This window comes from Triticum dicoccoides, chromosome 6B, assembly GCF_002162155.2.
Source record: "Triticum dicoccoides isolate Atlit2015 ecotype Zavitan chromosome 6B, WEW_v2.0, whole genome shotgun sequence".
NCBI lineage: Eukaryota > Viridiplantae > Streptophyta > Magnoliopsida > Poales > Poaceae > Triticum > Triticum dicoccoides.
In genome coordinates, this window is record NC_041391.1 from 346142071 (window position 1) to 346158451 (window position 16381).

The following is a 16381-nucleotide window of genomic DNA, read 5'->3' on the forward strand; positions in this document are numbered from 1 at the left end:
TTTCTGAGAGATTTTAGCACCATTGCTGCACCTCTCAATCAGCTTACAAAGAAGGATGTGCCTTTTATTTGGGGTACCGCACAGGAAGAAGCCTTCACGGTGTTGAAAGATAAGTTGCCACATGCTCCTTTACTCCAACTTCCTGATTTTAATAAGACATTTGAGCTTGAATGTGATGCTAGTGGAATTGGATTAGGAGGTGTGTTATTACATGATGGAAAACCTGTTGCATAGTTTTCTGAAAAATTGAGTGGGCCTAGTCTAAATTATTCTACTTATGATAAAGAATTATATGCTCTTGTTCGGACTTTAGAAACATGGCAACATTATTTATGGCCCAAAGAATTTGTTATACATTCTGATCATGAATCTTTGAAACATATTAAAAGTCAAGCTAAACTGAATCGTAGACATGCTAAATGGGTTGAATTCATTGAGACTTTCCCTTATGTCATTAAACATAAGAAGGGTAAAGAAAATGTTATTGCTGATGCATTGTCTCGTTGCTATACTATGCTTTGGCAACTTGACTTCAAAATATTTGGTTTGGAGACCATCAAAGATCAATATGTGCATGATATTGATTTTAAAGATGTATTGCAGAATTGTAAAGAAGGAAGAACATGGAACAAGTTCGTCGTTAATGATGGATTTGCGTTCCGTGCTAACAAGCTATGCATTCCAGCTAGCTCCGTTCATATTTTGTTGTTGCAGGAGGCGCATGGAGGAGGACTAATGGGACACATTGGCGTGAAGAAGACGGAGGACGTACTTGCTAAACATTTCTTTTGGCCAAAGATGAGACGGGATGTTGAGCGCTTTGTTGTTCGCTGCACTACATGTCAAAAAGCTAAGTCACGACTCAATCCTCATGGTTTGTATATGCCTTTGCCTGTACCTAGTGTTCCTTGGGAGGATATATTTATGGACTTTGTTTTAGGTTTACCTCGAACAAAGAAGGGGAGGGATAGCATATTTGTTGTCGTGGATAGATTCTCGAAAATGGCACACTTTATACCATGTCATAAAAGCGATGATGCTGTTAATGTTGCTGATTTGTTCTTTCGTGAAATTATTCGCTTGCATGGTGTGCCAAATACTATTTTTCAGATCGTGATACTAAATTTCTTAGCCACTTTTGGAGATGTTTATGGGCTAAGTTGGGGACTAAATTACTTTTTAGTACTACTTGTCACCCCCAAACTGATGGACAAACTGAAGTAGTCAATAGAACATTGTCTACTATGCTTAGGGCTATTTTGAAGAATAATAAGAAAATGTGGGAAGAATGCTTGCCTCATATTGAATTTGCTTATAATCGTTCATTGCATTCTACTACAAAGATGTGCCCTTTTGAAATTGTGTATGGTTTCCTACCTCGTGCACCTATTGATTTGTTGCCTCTTCCATCTTCGGAGAAGGTTAATTTTCATGCTAAGCAACATGCTGAATTGATTTTAAAAATGCATGAGTTAACTAAGGAAAACGTTGAGCATATGAATGCTAAATATAAACTTGCCGGAGATAAAGGTAGAAAACATGTTGTGTTTGCACCTGGAGATCTTGTTTGGTTACATTTGCGTAAGGATAGATTTATTGATTTGCGCAAATCAAAGCTAATGCCACATGTTGATGGTCCTTTTAAGGTGTTAGGGAAAATAAATGATAATGCATATAAACTTGAGCTGCCTGCAGATTTGGGGTTAGTCCCACTTTTAACATTGCAGATTTGAAGCCTTATTTGGGTGAGGAAGATGAGCTTCCGTCGAGGACGACTTCATTTCAAGAAGGGGAGGGTGATGAGGACATCAATACCATTGTTACACCCAGAGCCCCTGCTGCTATACATATTGGACCAATTACTAGAGCTCGCGCACGCTAATTAAATTAGCAGGTACTTTTGTTTCTTGGTAATGATTCTAATGTTCATGAGAATATGATGCTGCCTAAATTGGATACATTTGTTTTGCTTACAAATGAAGGGCCTAGCTTGGAGAAGGATGAACATTGGAGCAAGAAAAAGCATGGAGATGATGGCATGCGCAAGGGGAACAAGAACGGAGTTACAAGTGATGATTTCAGGACGTTGAAGCCACCATAATGAGTGCATGAAGCCTTGGAAGAAATATACAAGATGCTACTTCATAACTTTCATCAAGAGGCTATTCTAGGTGTTGTGTCACCTTATTATTGGGCCAGGCCCATGTATTTTCAAAATACTTGAGTATAGGCTGTTTTTAGATTCCGTATGTGTGGGGAAAAAAGAGATAGGGTTTGTTTCGGACCCCTTCCCCAAGGGCCACGAAATTCCCCCCTCTTCCTCCATATATATAGCCCTTAGGGCGTCGTTTAGACTTTGGGTTTTGTTTAGATTAAAAGTTTGCCATAGTTGCAACTTCGCGTACTTCGTTTGTGTTCAACGACCAGACCAAGACGCCACAGAACCCCATCTTAATCAATAAAGCTTTCATCTTATATTCGCAATATCCAGATTGCAATCTCAGTTTCTTGCTTGTTCTTCATTTGCTCGCAGGAAATAGACCCTCGTGGTCAGGTTGATCATGCTCCGGCGTGGTCAATAACCTCTCGGAGTTGGTTTAGCGACTGCTAAGGCGCGACGTCCTCGCACGTACGTAGTCGGATCGTCAAAGTCTACTCCTCCAAAATGACAATCACCATCTCATCGAAATACGGGACACCTTTGCCTCTATCAACATGTTGGCCAACTAGAATTGTTTCGCTTAAACTTCGGTGAGATTATTTTACCACTTAAGGTTAATGAGGCTGAAAGGATACAACAACATAGACCTATTTGCCTCCTTAATGTTAGTTTTAAAATATTCACGAAGGTTGCAACAATCAGGCTAAATTCGGTTGCTGGACATGTGGTTCATCCTTCACAAACATCTTTTATGGAAGGCGGGCGCATCCTAGATGGAGCTGTTATCCTTCATGAAACAGTCCATGAATTACACCGTAAAAAGTTGAATGCGGTGGTACTCAAAATAGACTTTGAAAAGGCTTATGACAAAGTCAAGTGGCCCTTTCTTCAACAGGCTCAGAATGAAAAGATTTTCTGCAGAGTGGCATGCTATGATCCATAGCTTCGTTTCTTGAGGTAGTGTTGCCATTAAGGTCAATGATGATGTTGAACACTATTTCCAAATGAAGAAGGGATTGCGACAAGGTGACTCCGCATCGCCCATGCTATTCAATATAGTGGTGGATATGCTAGCAGTCATGATTGAGCATGCCGAGGTTGATGGCCAAATTGATGGGTAGTAAATCATCTAGTTGATGGTGGTCTCTCTATACTTCAGTATGCCAACAATATGGTTCTCGTCATGGATCATGACCTGGAGAAAGCGAGAAATATGACACTAATATTATCAGCATTCGAGCAACTCTCGGGTCTTAAGACCAATTTTCATAAAAGTGAATTGTTTTGCTTTGGCAATGCTCAAGACGAGGCCCACCTGTACGCTGAACTGTTCGGATGCAGGTTGCGCCAGTTTTCGATCACATTTTTGGGGATACTGATACATTATTGGAGACTCACAAATGCTGAATGGAAACACGCTGAGGAGAGACTGCAAAAAAGATTTAACAGTTGGAAAGGTAAACTGCTGTCTATGGGTGGAAGATTGGTCCTCATAAATTCAGTACTAAGTAATATGACACTATATATGATTTCCTTCTTCCAGTTGCCGAAAGGATTTTTACATAGGTTGGATTATTTCCGATCAAGATTCTTTTGGCAAGGAGATAGCGAGAGAAAGAAATATCGACTGGCTAAATGGAGTGTGGTTTGCCGTCCCAAAGAGCAAGGCAGGTTGGGCATTCATGACCTTGAGGTTAAGAATATGGCCCTCCTCGGCAAATGGTTGTTTAAATTACTGACGAAAGATGTATGGCAAACCCTCCTAAGGAGGAAATATGTGGGTTCGAAGGCGGTATCCCAAGTACACTGGAAGCCTGGGGATTCACACTTTTGGGCAGGTCTAATGGCTATGAAGAAATAATTTTTTTCTGCTATGGATCCTTCCTTATTAACGATGGCTCGAAAATTAGATTCTGGGAGGACAAGTGGCTAGGAAACCACACTCGGGAGAAATATCCGGCTCTATACAACATTGTGCGCCGCAAGGTTGATACTATCGCCACGGTAATGGAATCATTTCCGCCAAACGTGACGTTCATAAGAGATTTAATTGGACCCAGACTCCAATTGTGGAACATCCTGCTCGAGCGGTTGTCCACGGTGCAATTGTCACATGGGTCTGATGTATTTTGATGGAACCTCCATAGGAATGGATAATTCTTAGTGGAGTCCATGTATAGAGCGGTAATCCAGTCTGATGTACCAGTAGATAATAACAAGAAGATCTCGAAGATGAAGATACCTCTTAAGAATAAACTCTTTGCATGGCATCTTCGTCGCAGAGTCATTCTTACTGAAAATAACCTTATTAAGAGGAATTGGCATGGAAGTCCTCAATGTGTCTTTTGTCATCATGAGGAGACAGTTAAATATTTATCCTTCCAATGCAAATTGGTTCGGTCTATATGGTCAGTCATCCAAATAGCTTCTGGCTTGTATCCTCCTTGTAGTGTTGCCAATGTATTTGGCAACTGGTTACATGTGATTGATCACAGGTTTAGAATTCTTCTTAGGGTGGGAGAGCTTGCCGTTATTTGGTCTCTTTGGCTATATAGAAATGATAAGGTTTTTAATGATAAAAATACTTCTGTGATGCAGGTTATCTACAGATGTACTGAGACTCTTAGTTTATGATCCTCTCTACATTGTGTAGAGAATCGAGACCTATTTACGGAGGTGTGTACACGATTTGAGGATACAACGGGGATACTTTTACCCGACATGGGTGACAGCATGATCTTAGGATTGCCCCCCCCCCTCCGCTTTAGGCGTTATACGAACTCTACATGTCCTTTGTATTTCACTTTTCTTATTTTTCATTTCTATAAGAGGACCTTGTTTGGTTATGTGCATCTTAGTTATGCAGAGACCGGGTGTGATGCTTAAACCTTTTAAGTAATAAAGCGCCTCTTTTCAAAAAAATTTAGCACACCTACCACCATCAATCATCAACTTGCATGTTCTGCCCTTTGTATGAAACTGAGTCTGAAATAAAGTCCAACATTGACCTTTGTCAACTGCCATGCAAGTGTCATCATGTACCTTCTTGAGTTGCACATTCAACCCACTCAATGTTGCAGTCTCCTCTGCCTCGTTTCTGTGGATACTACTGTGGTTGGTGCAACCAAAATCGTGTTAACAAGAATATTCTTCTCTGGGAAGTACTCAAGGGTGTTATTGCCTTGTTGTCATTCTCCATCCAAACTACTGCCTTGTCCTTCTCGGATGATGAGGACATCGCTACCATGGATACAGCTACGACCACATTACTTACTGTACATTTGGTCAAGAAATGATAGAAAAACAAAGGGACATGATTATGTTATGTACAAGGTCTCCACATGGCCTTTGGCCCAACAGAAGTTAGAGACCAAGTCCGTCTAGACATGGACTCAGATTCTGACTACACAGACATATCTGACCTCAAACATTTATAACTTTCATCCAATTTGGATATTTGTTCAGATCACATGAATCTCATTAACCTTTCAACCCAATTGGATTCGTCTTAAGCGAGCCGCTACTACCAAAATGGTTTGGTGCTATTGCAGAATCCGAGTCAAAAATCTCGGTTAATAAGTTAAGTGTCACCTATATGACCTAGGGTTAAGTTTCGCTGCCTTGGGACGTGCGTCCACCCCATTGGTCGCCACCTCTCAGTCTTATACAAGTTGATCAATCTCATAGTGTTTTCTTTAGATTTTGTTTTTGACAAGTTTTCTTTGTGTTTTGTTAGTTACTACCTTTGTCCTGGTTTATTGGCCCCCATTGTATCCTATGCCAAATTTTGACCATAAGTTCAACTTATAAAATGTTCATGCATGTCATTAAAAAATTATATTATTAAAAGCTATATATAAATACGAATCCAACGATATAATTTTTGTTGACATGCATTAACGTATTGTTAGTTAAATTTTTGGTCAAAATTTGACACAAATTATAAAGAAGACCAACAAACAAGGATGGAGGTAGTAATAACGTATTGTTAGTTAAATTTTTGGTCAAAATTTGACACAAATTATAAAGGAGACCAACAAACCAGGACGGATGTAGTAAAAGTTAGTGATGGTTATTGTTTGTTCTTCGTCGGTTAGATCATGCTCCGTCGCGATCAATAACTTCTTAGAGTTGGCTTAACGATGCTAAGACACGTTGTGGTCAGAAAGTCAAAGTCTACTCCAAAATCGATAGTTACTGTCTCATCGAAAGATATTAATCTTTGATAGGATCTACCTCATTTTAAGTTGGACGTTTTTTTCTTTCTATTTTGCTAGAAAACCATGCTTTATTTTATTTTTTTGTGTTGGATGTTTGTCCGTGTTATGCGGGCCAGGTTCATCTCGACATATCGATCGAATAAAGATGTCCTTTATCAAAGAAAAAAGAGAGCAATTTTTCGGTATTTGATCTGATCGTCATTACTGCAAGGTTCATCTCGCTATAACTCTTAGTATACAGCAAAGAACAACAAAGCAATTTTTCGGTATTTGATCTGATCATCATTAATGCGAACTTCATCTCGCTATAACTCGTAGTATACATCAAAGACTGATTCAAGCCCTACCACAGCCATAGAAAACAACAGCTAGATAGAAAAAGGAAATAGCATAACAAGCAGGCACCCGTCAAATTGCCCAACATTAATCAAAGGGATCTATACGTGGGTCATGCTCACTTGCCATTGCCATTCCCGTGCACAAGCATGTTGGGCACATCACCTGGAAATCACCGACACGCATGAATTAAGATAGATTGGGTGCTCAAGTATGATGGACCATTTGGTTGTTTTTCAGCTGAATCTTCCAGAAAGCATCAAATCGAATATTGTGAAAATAAACATAGATTAGACACCATACCTTCCCAGCTCCTGAACAATTGGAACAGCGTTCAGTTGTAGAAAGTGAAAAGCGTTTGGTGCCCAACAACATTTTGCTGGCAGAGCAACGGGCACATGGCAGGTATCCTGTGGTACGGAATCAAGTTTAGATAGGCAAATGAAGTAGAGTACAAAAAGCAGGGATTTTCAAGGTAATCCTCTTTGCTTATGTGCCAGATAGTTGAAAAGGAATATACTCATACCTGTCCCATGGCAATATGTGCATCTGTTCTTTTCTTGCTGCCTCACATTTTTCACTTCAACCAACATTAAGGCTGAAATTACACCAACTGCACCACCTGAAAAGGACGCCACTATGGGATCTACCTGACTGATAGATGGCCAAGAAGAAGTACAAATTATTATTCTATAAACACCGCTGGATAATCCTTTAAGAGGACAAGTTTCTTTAAATCACCTTAACTGAAGAGGCAAATACATGTTCCGTATAAAATCTTCATAAGAGGTACCACCAAGCCCTAATTTCAGTTCAAGCTGCACCAAATAATCATTTTTTAAGAAGAGTTATTACTTCAAATTACCAACATAGTCTCTGGTTTTAAGAGGACAAGTAACAACAAATTTTCAGAGAGATGAAGCTGGCACTTACTATTGGGGCTATTAAGCCACCAAAAATGATTATCCCAGATATGAAAGAGAATGATGTCAAGTAGAGTTGCTTCATTGTCTTTGGTGACTACTTCATACAAAACAAAAGAAATGAATATTACCAAGAAGAACTCAAAAGGCCATTTGCCCATAAAATAATTCAGGGTCGGGGGTCGGTCACCGTATAAGGCAAAAACGGAATGGTAGATGGCATCTCCGGCATCTCATTTTCTTCACTGCTGGAACATCTGCTTTCAGCAGCTCTGATTCGCTGCTGCACCCGCAGTCGTCTGACCTGAGAACATTGCTTATATTGAGGTAAGCTAAGTGCGCTGTTAATTACTCCCTCCGTCCGGAAATACTCGTCGGAGAAATGGATGTATCTAGACTTATTTTAGTTCTAGATACATCCATTTCTATCAATTTCTCCGACAAGTATTTTTGGATGGAGGGAGTACGAAGTTAGAAAAAAATTACAAGTGCGAAAAACAGGCACCTCTTCCATCAAAACGAATATTTTGCTGCGCCGACTCTTGATGTTGTCTTGAATCTCTTGTGATTGCATCTGAACGAAGTCTTGTATTGTCTCTGGGCCTTCAATAATGCAAAAACTAGAGAAGAGAACCATGAGTGAGTGGTCGTGGATCTAGCGGGTTTCTTGTAAACTAAGTTTACAGCGAATGTTTGTAGATGTTAGTCTAGTACTCCCTCCGTCCCAAAATAAGTGTCTTGACTTTAGTATAACTTTGTATTAGAGTTAGTATAAAATTAAGACACATATTTTGGGTACATAAGAGATAAGTCATTCACTGTAGGTAAGTATAAGTATATCTACCAGTTTGATGCAGAATTTTACGCTTTAGCACACTAATGATACTGTATCCACTCACGAGTCAAAGATAAACATTGAAAACTTGTATATACTCGGCTAGGAAGTTGTAAAATCTCAAGCACAAACCATGAATTATCGTACAAAGCAGCAAGTACAGTACTAACTTAACAACCCTGTCATTCCATCAATTTTGTACACCAGGGGAATTTTGATTTGATGTGGAGGCTGGTGTAAAAGGCAACCTGGAAAGGCTGCCGTCTCCGGGCGCCCTGGAGTCGCCGGCGGGAGAGCACCTCCGTAGCATCGTTAGAGCCCGGGGGCCTTCACTCCTCCATACAGCGGGATGAGGCTCAACGGACCGCCAACGGGGAGGAGCGGCCACCGCAACAAACAGACGCTTGGCCGTAGGCCTTGACGCTGGCGGCGTCGCCGAGGCCGCGGCTAGGCAAGACATGGCCGGTCCGCGACACGCAGTGTGGTGAGGGCGTAGGAAGAAGGCGGTGTTTGGATAAATGCCAGGCGGCTCGGGGCGACGGGCGGTTGTTTCGCGGTGGGATCTGACAAGGCGAGCAGTAGATGACAAACGTGGAGAGACGAAGCATCTCTTCACTCCCCCGTTCACAGTGAAGGATGATTCTGCATTAAAAAAAGAAGAATTGGCACTACCGGTCAAATCACTATTCCATGAGAAACAAATTTAGATACAATATAACTGAGTGTATTTCCAGCCATCTCAGTCCTGAGCCTCTTTCCAACCATCCCAGTTTATTAGCATTTTAAGCCTTTAGAACAGCAGTTTGTGATGATTTTGGCCGTTAAATTTCCTCTTAATCCCGTGTCACGTCACTTCATTAGCTATTCCGAGCAGAATTCGTAGTGGGCCGCTACTCCGGTGATAATTTTGGAAGCCTGGTGTGAAATTGGGCCTGGGCTTCTACCCAGCCAGAAAAAAAAACAGCAAGCACGCCTTCCATTTCTTCATCCTTGCCACGACCAGTCGCTCATGATCTCGTGATTAGGGTTGCGTCTGCCGCCACTAGCACTCCTGGCTCTTCCGGCGTCGTCGACCGCCTAATCGGATCATGGCCGCGCCCCGCGATCCCCTCTTGACCCGGGGACAAATATGATCCTCCTCCTCCTCACCCCCGTTCCCGTGGGTCGAGCCGCCGCCTCCTCCTGGTCATCTCTGTTGTTCCCTTTTGGCTCGCATCCGTTCGCGGGGCAGTCCTCTATCATCCCTATGCTTCATGGCGGAAGGATTCATTTGTCTTTGCCCAATCGCCGCCTACTTCCGTCGGTGCAGCTCTAGGAGAGAGGATGGGGTGGAAGATCTATATGGTTTAAGAGCCACATCCCACGTCGACATGGTAAATCCTTACCCAAGACCCCCCGTGCCATTCTCGATCTGGCAACCTTGAATTTTCATTGATGCCAGCATGCACCCGCTTGCAGAGTTGTAGGTATATCTCGCCTCTGTTCTCTTATGTGTTGTACATCCCAGGAGATAGTCATGGTGTTATTGATGAGATCCCTCCAGCAAATATGGTACCAATCACACGGCTGCTGCTGATTAGGAGCTACACTACATAACGTGCTGCACCATGATGTGGTTCTGTGGTATTCTTCCTTGCATTGAGGAATTAATCACTATGGTTTACAAGTTTATGCAAATGTGTACATATAATTGACAAGTCTAGGCTCATTCCAAGCTCCATGGCTCATGATGCGAAATTTTGTTGCTAATAGGATTTCATCTATGGCAATTAGTATTTTCAAGTTGTAAGACTGATGGAAAGAAGACCCACGTAAATTTGTGTGATGTTATAATAAGAAATTCAAAATATGTGTTTTCCTCTTATGGGCTAATAAACTATTTTTCCTGTAACATGTGCATTGCAGCTAGGATATGCTATTCACATAAACTGCTCACCTGGAAATGAGAGTGTTATATTGCTTCATGTCCATTAATAACTAATATCGCTATGCATGGTTGGAGGCAATTTTAGATATCTGAATTACACAGTTGGTAAATAATGCCAATAATGTACTCCCTTCATTCCTAAATACAAGCCCTTTTAGAGATTCTAATATGGATTACATATGGAGCAAAGTGTGTGAATCTACACTTTAAAACATGTCTATATACATTCGTATGTAGTCCATATTGATTTTTTTTAAAAAACAAAGGGAGTAGATAGCTATCATGTCCGGATGTGCCTCCGTCAAAGGTACATGTTCAATTTCTATAATATGTTCTCGAATATGTAATTGTGCATGGTGTTAATTATTACTATAATTTGGCTTTTCATATTTCTGTACTCTGTGGTCACATTGCTCTTTTCGCAGTTTTGACTTTTTTTGCAATCAAGAACTACTCCCTCCGTCCCATAATATAAGAACGTTTTTGATACTAGTGTAGTGTTAAAAACTTTCTTATATTTTGGGACAGAGGAAGTACATTTTATCAAATAATCACAAATGCCGCGTGTCTTAATGGACAACTCTTAGAATGTATGATGAATCTTATACCATAGCATCGACATCCTGTTGTTAGTTCTGAATCACCTTCTAGGTTTTCGGCTCATAGTATTAGCCCATCACATATTGCAACATGGGCATGAAGCTGTACCTCTCCTCCATCACCCAATTTATATTCCTGTTTGAGCAAAGCATAAGCATATATGTTAAAATCCAAAATCTAAATATGTGTTTGGATGTCAATTCATTAGGCAAAAATAGAATGGTGCAGAAAAAATAGGATTACCCAAACTTTTTCAGTTCAATGAACTGAACTTGACAATCCAAATCAGAAGATACATGTATTAGCATTACAAAGAAACATTAGAGACAATCTATAGAGCACAATACTACTGGAATCTGGCACTTTGCCATCTGCCATGGCAGATGGCAAAGGCATGGTCGACGGATGGCAAAGGCTTTGCCATCTGCCAGCAGATGGCAAACAGTTTGTCTGAAACCCTGCCGGTAAAGGCTTCTTTGCCGCCTGCTGGCTGATGGCAAAGAGCCTGTGCCTTTGCCATCAGCTGGCAGATGGCAAAGCCTCTTAACAGGGTTAGCCCCGTTAGAAGGCTAACGGCATACTTTGCCATCTGCCAGCAGATGGCAAAGGCTGCAGGCTCTTTGCCGTCTGCCAGCAGATGACAAAGGCTGCATGCTTTGCCATCTGCTGGCAGATGGCAAAGAGCCCAAATAGGCCAGCCCAAATTTTACATGTAGATGACACGTGGCCTCTTTGCCATCTGCCAGCTGATGGCAAAGCTCTTTGCCATCTGCCAGCAGATGGCAAAGTGACTATATTGCCCCATTTAATTTTGATTTTTCTTATATCAGTTCCTTTTCACAGAAAATCAAACACAAATATATTTATATGACCAATATAGCATATTCAGCACATATTACCAATAGTCATGAACACATATATATCCAACACATGTTACCAATAGTAGCAAGTTTCATCCGTACATATACATAGTTTCATCAATATTACACAGTTTCATCCATAGGTAGCAAGTTTCACAAGGTCAAAACAAAAACTAAATACAAGCACTCCATCAACCCAAACTTCCGTGATCTTAAGTAAATCTGTAAAATAGGAAAGAAGAAAGTTAGAAGAAGAAGACTAGAAGAAGAAGATTATTATGATGCGGAAATATGCATGGATTGTGAAAACTTGCATTATCCTACTATCACTAGTACAACAAAGCTGCAGGTTGGCATAGTTCATGAACCATGTACATCATGACAAATACAATAGCATCCAATGCTCGACTATGAACAAAATTGAACAATTACACCTCACAAAGGCAGAGCATAGAACCAACAAGCAAGTAGGAGGGGTATAAGAGGACTTGAGGAGCTCACTGGAGGGGGTTCTAGCCTAGGCCGAGCTTCATCACCATGGATGCAGCTAGGGGAATCAGACGAGTCTACCATCATAGGAGCAGCAGCACCACCACCGCCAAAACTGGAATGGCCGGAGCGAATCACCATCATATGTGTACAACTACCAGTGTTGTAGTACTTGAGGAAGATGAATACAACACAGCTCACACACATAGGTACAAAGTAATAGAATACAGACAAGTTACTAAGTGGAGTAGTAGTAGAAGGGACCTAAGCTAGCACCCATGCCAAGAGACATACTACTAGTAAATTTTTGTTATGGGTGAGACAAGAGCACAGGTGGTGCTGCTAGAGAGGGAACTATGGGCACTCGGAATAAATTAACAGAGTATGCATGCATGGGAAAACTCAAGAGTAAAATTGGAAGTAAACTGAGCCATCTAAACAGTACTAGTAAGCATGCACGTGCAACGCACGTTTCAAACGTTGATCAACTGAGTTCACGTGGTATAAAACTAAAATATGTTTTGCAAATAAATAAATTAAATGGATACAAAATAGCATGTCGTTCAAATTGTATTTTAAAAAGTGAGACATCACTGTGATCCAACAACCAGATGAAGAATTAGTGTCTGGCCTCGACAACCAATGTTTTTATGCAAAATGATTTCTGATATGAATTTACACACAACCAATATGTAAGTTCCGAGCAGATGCAAAATGATTTCTGGGGGCGGCGACGATGGAGTGGGATGGGATAGGGTTTGGGTGGTTGGGCTGCCCGGGGGGTGGGGGTTCTTTTTCTTTCTTTCTCTTTTTTTTGTTTAGATAAATGGGATGGATGGATGGATGCCATGTCATCAATCCATGACACAAACATTTCAACCAATGAGAACAAAAATAACCCCACAATTTTTTTTACCTGGAAAAAAATTACCCCATCTCTTTGCCATCTGCCAGCAGATGGCAAAGAGGTGGGGCTGGTACGCCATTACACTCTTGACGGCCACAGGATTTGCCAACCTCTTTGCCATCTGCTGGAAGATGGCAAAGATTATTTGCCATCCACTAGCAGATGGCAAAGAATTGGCTGATGGCAACCATGTTCTTTGCCATCTATCAGTTCTTTACCAACTGTTTTTTATAAGCAGATGGCAAAGACGTTCTTTGCCATCAGTTGGCAGATGGCAAAGAGCTGGCTGATGGCAAATTCCCTGTTTCCAGTAGTGCAAGGAGCAAATCAAATGTATGATGGAAACTACGAAGGGACGGAACTTTAGAATTATTTGGCAGTCCATGGCAGAAACAGGACTATAGATATGCCTTTGTTACTTCTCCAAGTTAATGTTCCTTTCTTAAAGAATTGGTGGATACATTTTGTGAGCTCCCATGCAACCACTTCAACACCTTTTACCATAGTCAGTTCATCCATGCCATCGTATTTACTATTTAGCAATCATTTTTTCAACTTCAACTATGTATCTGACATGAGGTGTATCAATTTATTTAATACACGTAAGTAGAAAACCAATTGATAATATGTGAAAATAAAAGAGTTCTGTATAGTTTTTTTGGGTTAATTTTTGCCTTTTCATTGTGGATCCATGCCCTTAAATTATGTAGCAAAACAAATGATTTCTATATTTTTATGAATGCTTTCCTCTTTGACAGGTGATGTTGTTATAAAAAACACCTTCAGCTTGTGTTCAAGGTAGTGATAGACCTCCTACTGGAAACATGACAATGGCAAACCCAATGGTTTCAGAAGGACTAAAAAGGAAGTATTCAACATAAAAAGGTTATCTAATGTAGTGGTAATGTTTTTCTTCTTATAGTGTCTGATATGCTTTTCTTCTTATGAACCTATACTGCAGTGGTAATTTCCTGAGCGTGCATGTACAAATTATATCATAAATTCATAATATACTCTATATTGTATCTTTAGTTTAGTGCTCACTTCTGTTGTTTTCATTGAATTAAGTGAAATCTTGATGATGTTGCACTTTGAAGTGCTAGTGATGCCTATGCGTCCACTGAATCAACTGAATTTGTACTGATTTTGTAGTTGATATCATGGTAACAGTAAATACTCTTCAAATCGTTGACATATAATTAAGTTTGTAATGTACGACCAAGTGCAGCTCCATTTACCTTCTGTGATCCTTATTGTGTTTTAGAATTATAATCCATTTTATTAGAAAATTCTTGATAGCCAGATGTGTCGAGGCCTTGGGACAAGTGCTATCTGTAGATTCTGCATGGACTTTGCCTGGCTACGGCTGTTGGAATACTAGGATAATCTGACAAATATTGAAGAAAGATATCATGTAAATGATCAACATTAAATTTGAGCATGTGAAAGGAAGCAAAAGTTTAAATGTTCCACTGGAAGTAGAATGAAATTCATTTACACTTATTTACAGATATTTCGATATTCTATAGAATTCAATCGAAGACAGCACATTTAGCGGACTCAATCCCTACGGCTGTTTGTATGCTATTTAGTATTACCATTTATTTCATTTCCTAACTAATTGAAATCCTTGTTAGCACTCTTGTTCATGAATGTGATGCACTCCACAAGATAAGTACACCAGGATTACCTAATTCTTTGTTCCAACCATGACAGACCATTGGGTAGGGAAGAATGTGACTACTTATTAATGCATCATGTATATATAATTTGTAATGAAAACTTATGTCTCCTGTTGCATGTTTATTTTTTCTTCATTATGCTTCCTGGAAGTATTGATTAGTTGTATTTACTACATACATTATTGTGTGTGTTGTCATACCAAGTCAATTTGTGTATGTGAACCTTGGTTTTTTACCGAGCATATATATGAGATTTTTTGTTGACTATGTTTGTATAAGTATAATATATTTTATGAGCCCATAATTTTACAGAAATTCATATCATGTATTGCACAAAATAGATGGGTGCGGCAATGCGCGCCATCAGTGATCTAGTTACTAGCATAAAACTAGGGTCTCTTAGAGCATCTACAGCCGAACTTTGCAAATGTGACGCCCCGATTCAATCGTACACTAATCATGCACGCAAACGTGTACGATCAAGATCAGGGACTCACGGAAAGATATCACAACACAACTCTAAAAACATAAATAAGTCTTACAAGCAACATATTACAAGCTAGGGGCCTCGAGGGCTCGAATACAAGTGCTCGATCATAGACGAGTCAGCGGAAGCAACAATATCTGAGTACAGACATAAGTTAAACAAGTTTGCCTTAAGAAGGCTAGCACAAACTGGGATACAGATCGAAAGAGGCACAGGCCTCCTGCCTGGGATCCTCCTAAACTACTCATGATCGTCGTCAGCAGCCTGCACGTAGTAGTAGGCACCTCCAGTGTAGTAGTCGCCGTCGACGGTGGCGTCTGGCTCCAGGGCTCCAACATCTAGTTGCAACAACCAGGTAGAAGGGAAAGGGGAAAAGAGGGAGAAAAGCAACCGTGAGTACTCATCCAAAGTACTCGCAAGCAAGGAGCTACACTACATATGCATGGGTATATGTGTAAAGGGCCATATCGGTGGACTGAACTGCAGAATGCCAGAATAAGAGGGGGATAGCTAATCCTGTCGAAGACTACGTGTGATGCCCGGATAATTAAGCTACAGCAACCATCTACTAATGATGCCACGTCACCTCGATTACTGATGCTAATCTTGCATTAGTTCGAAACCGATTCTAATTCAAATTCAAAATCAGGCAAACATCAAAAGTTTTCAAATATTAAAAACCAAAATGTCCGGGTTGTGTCAGTTATTGCACAGATGACTATGATGAATAATCCACATTTTTATATAATGTATAAATGCACTAAAATGATTTAAACGGTAGCAAAAACATTTTTTAAATGCCTTTGATATTTTATAAAACACAAAACTAATTTATTTTGGGTTAAAACCTTTTGTGGCTGAGGGTTATTTTGAAACGTTATTTTAGGAGTTGTTGTCATATTTTACTAAGTAAAAATAATGTGGGTCTAAAATTTAAAACAGAAAATAAATATA

The 16381-nt window shown here is 40.2% G+C and overlaps 1 protein-coding gene and 2 long non-coding RNA genes across 3 annotated transcripts; 1 reads left to right on the forward strand and 2 right to left on the reverse strand.

Moving 5' to 3' along the window:
* Window positions 1-6627: 6627 nt before the first annotated feature.
* Window positions 6628-9051, reverse strand: LOC119324442 (protein ORANGE-LIKE, chloroplastic-like). The gene is made up of 8 exons (XM_037598235.1): window positions 8724-9051; window positions 8146-8260; window positions 7831-7944; window positions 7651-7737; window positions 7459-7535; window positions 7244-7371; window positions 7021-7127; window positions 6628-6882 (listed from the first exon to the last, which is right to left on the reverse strand). Exons 1-8 carry the CDS (start codon window positions 8933-8935, stop codon window positions 6805-6807), a joined length of 918 nt encoding a protein of 305 aa, XP_037454132.1. The 5' UTR covers window positions 8936-9051; the 3' UTR covers window positions 6628-6804.
* A 458-nt stretch (window positions 9052-9509) lies between these two features.
* LOC119323653 lies at window positions 9510-15009 on the forward strand. The gene is made up of 3 exons (XR_005156439.1): window positions 9510-9848; window positions 9934-10098; window positions 14017-15009. It is a non-coding gene; the product is annotated as an uncharacterized LOC119323653 (long non-coding RNA).
* On the reverse strand, window positions 11943-12637 carry LOC119323652. Its single transcript, XR_005156438.1, has 2 exons — window positions 12364-12637; window positions 11943-12084 (listed from the first exon to the last, which is right to left on the reverse strand). It is a non-coding gene; the product is annotated as an uncharacterized LOC119323652 (long non-coding RNA).
* Window positions 15010-16381: the final 1372 nt, after the last annotated feature.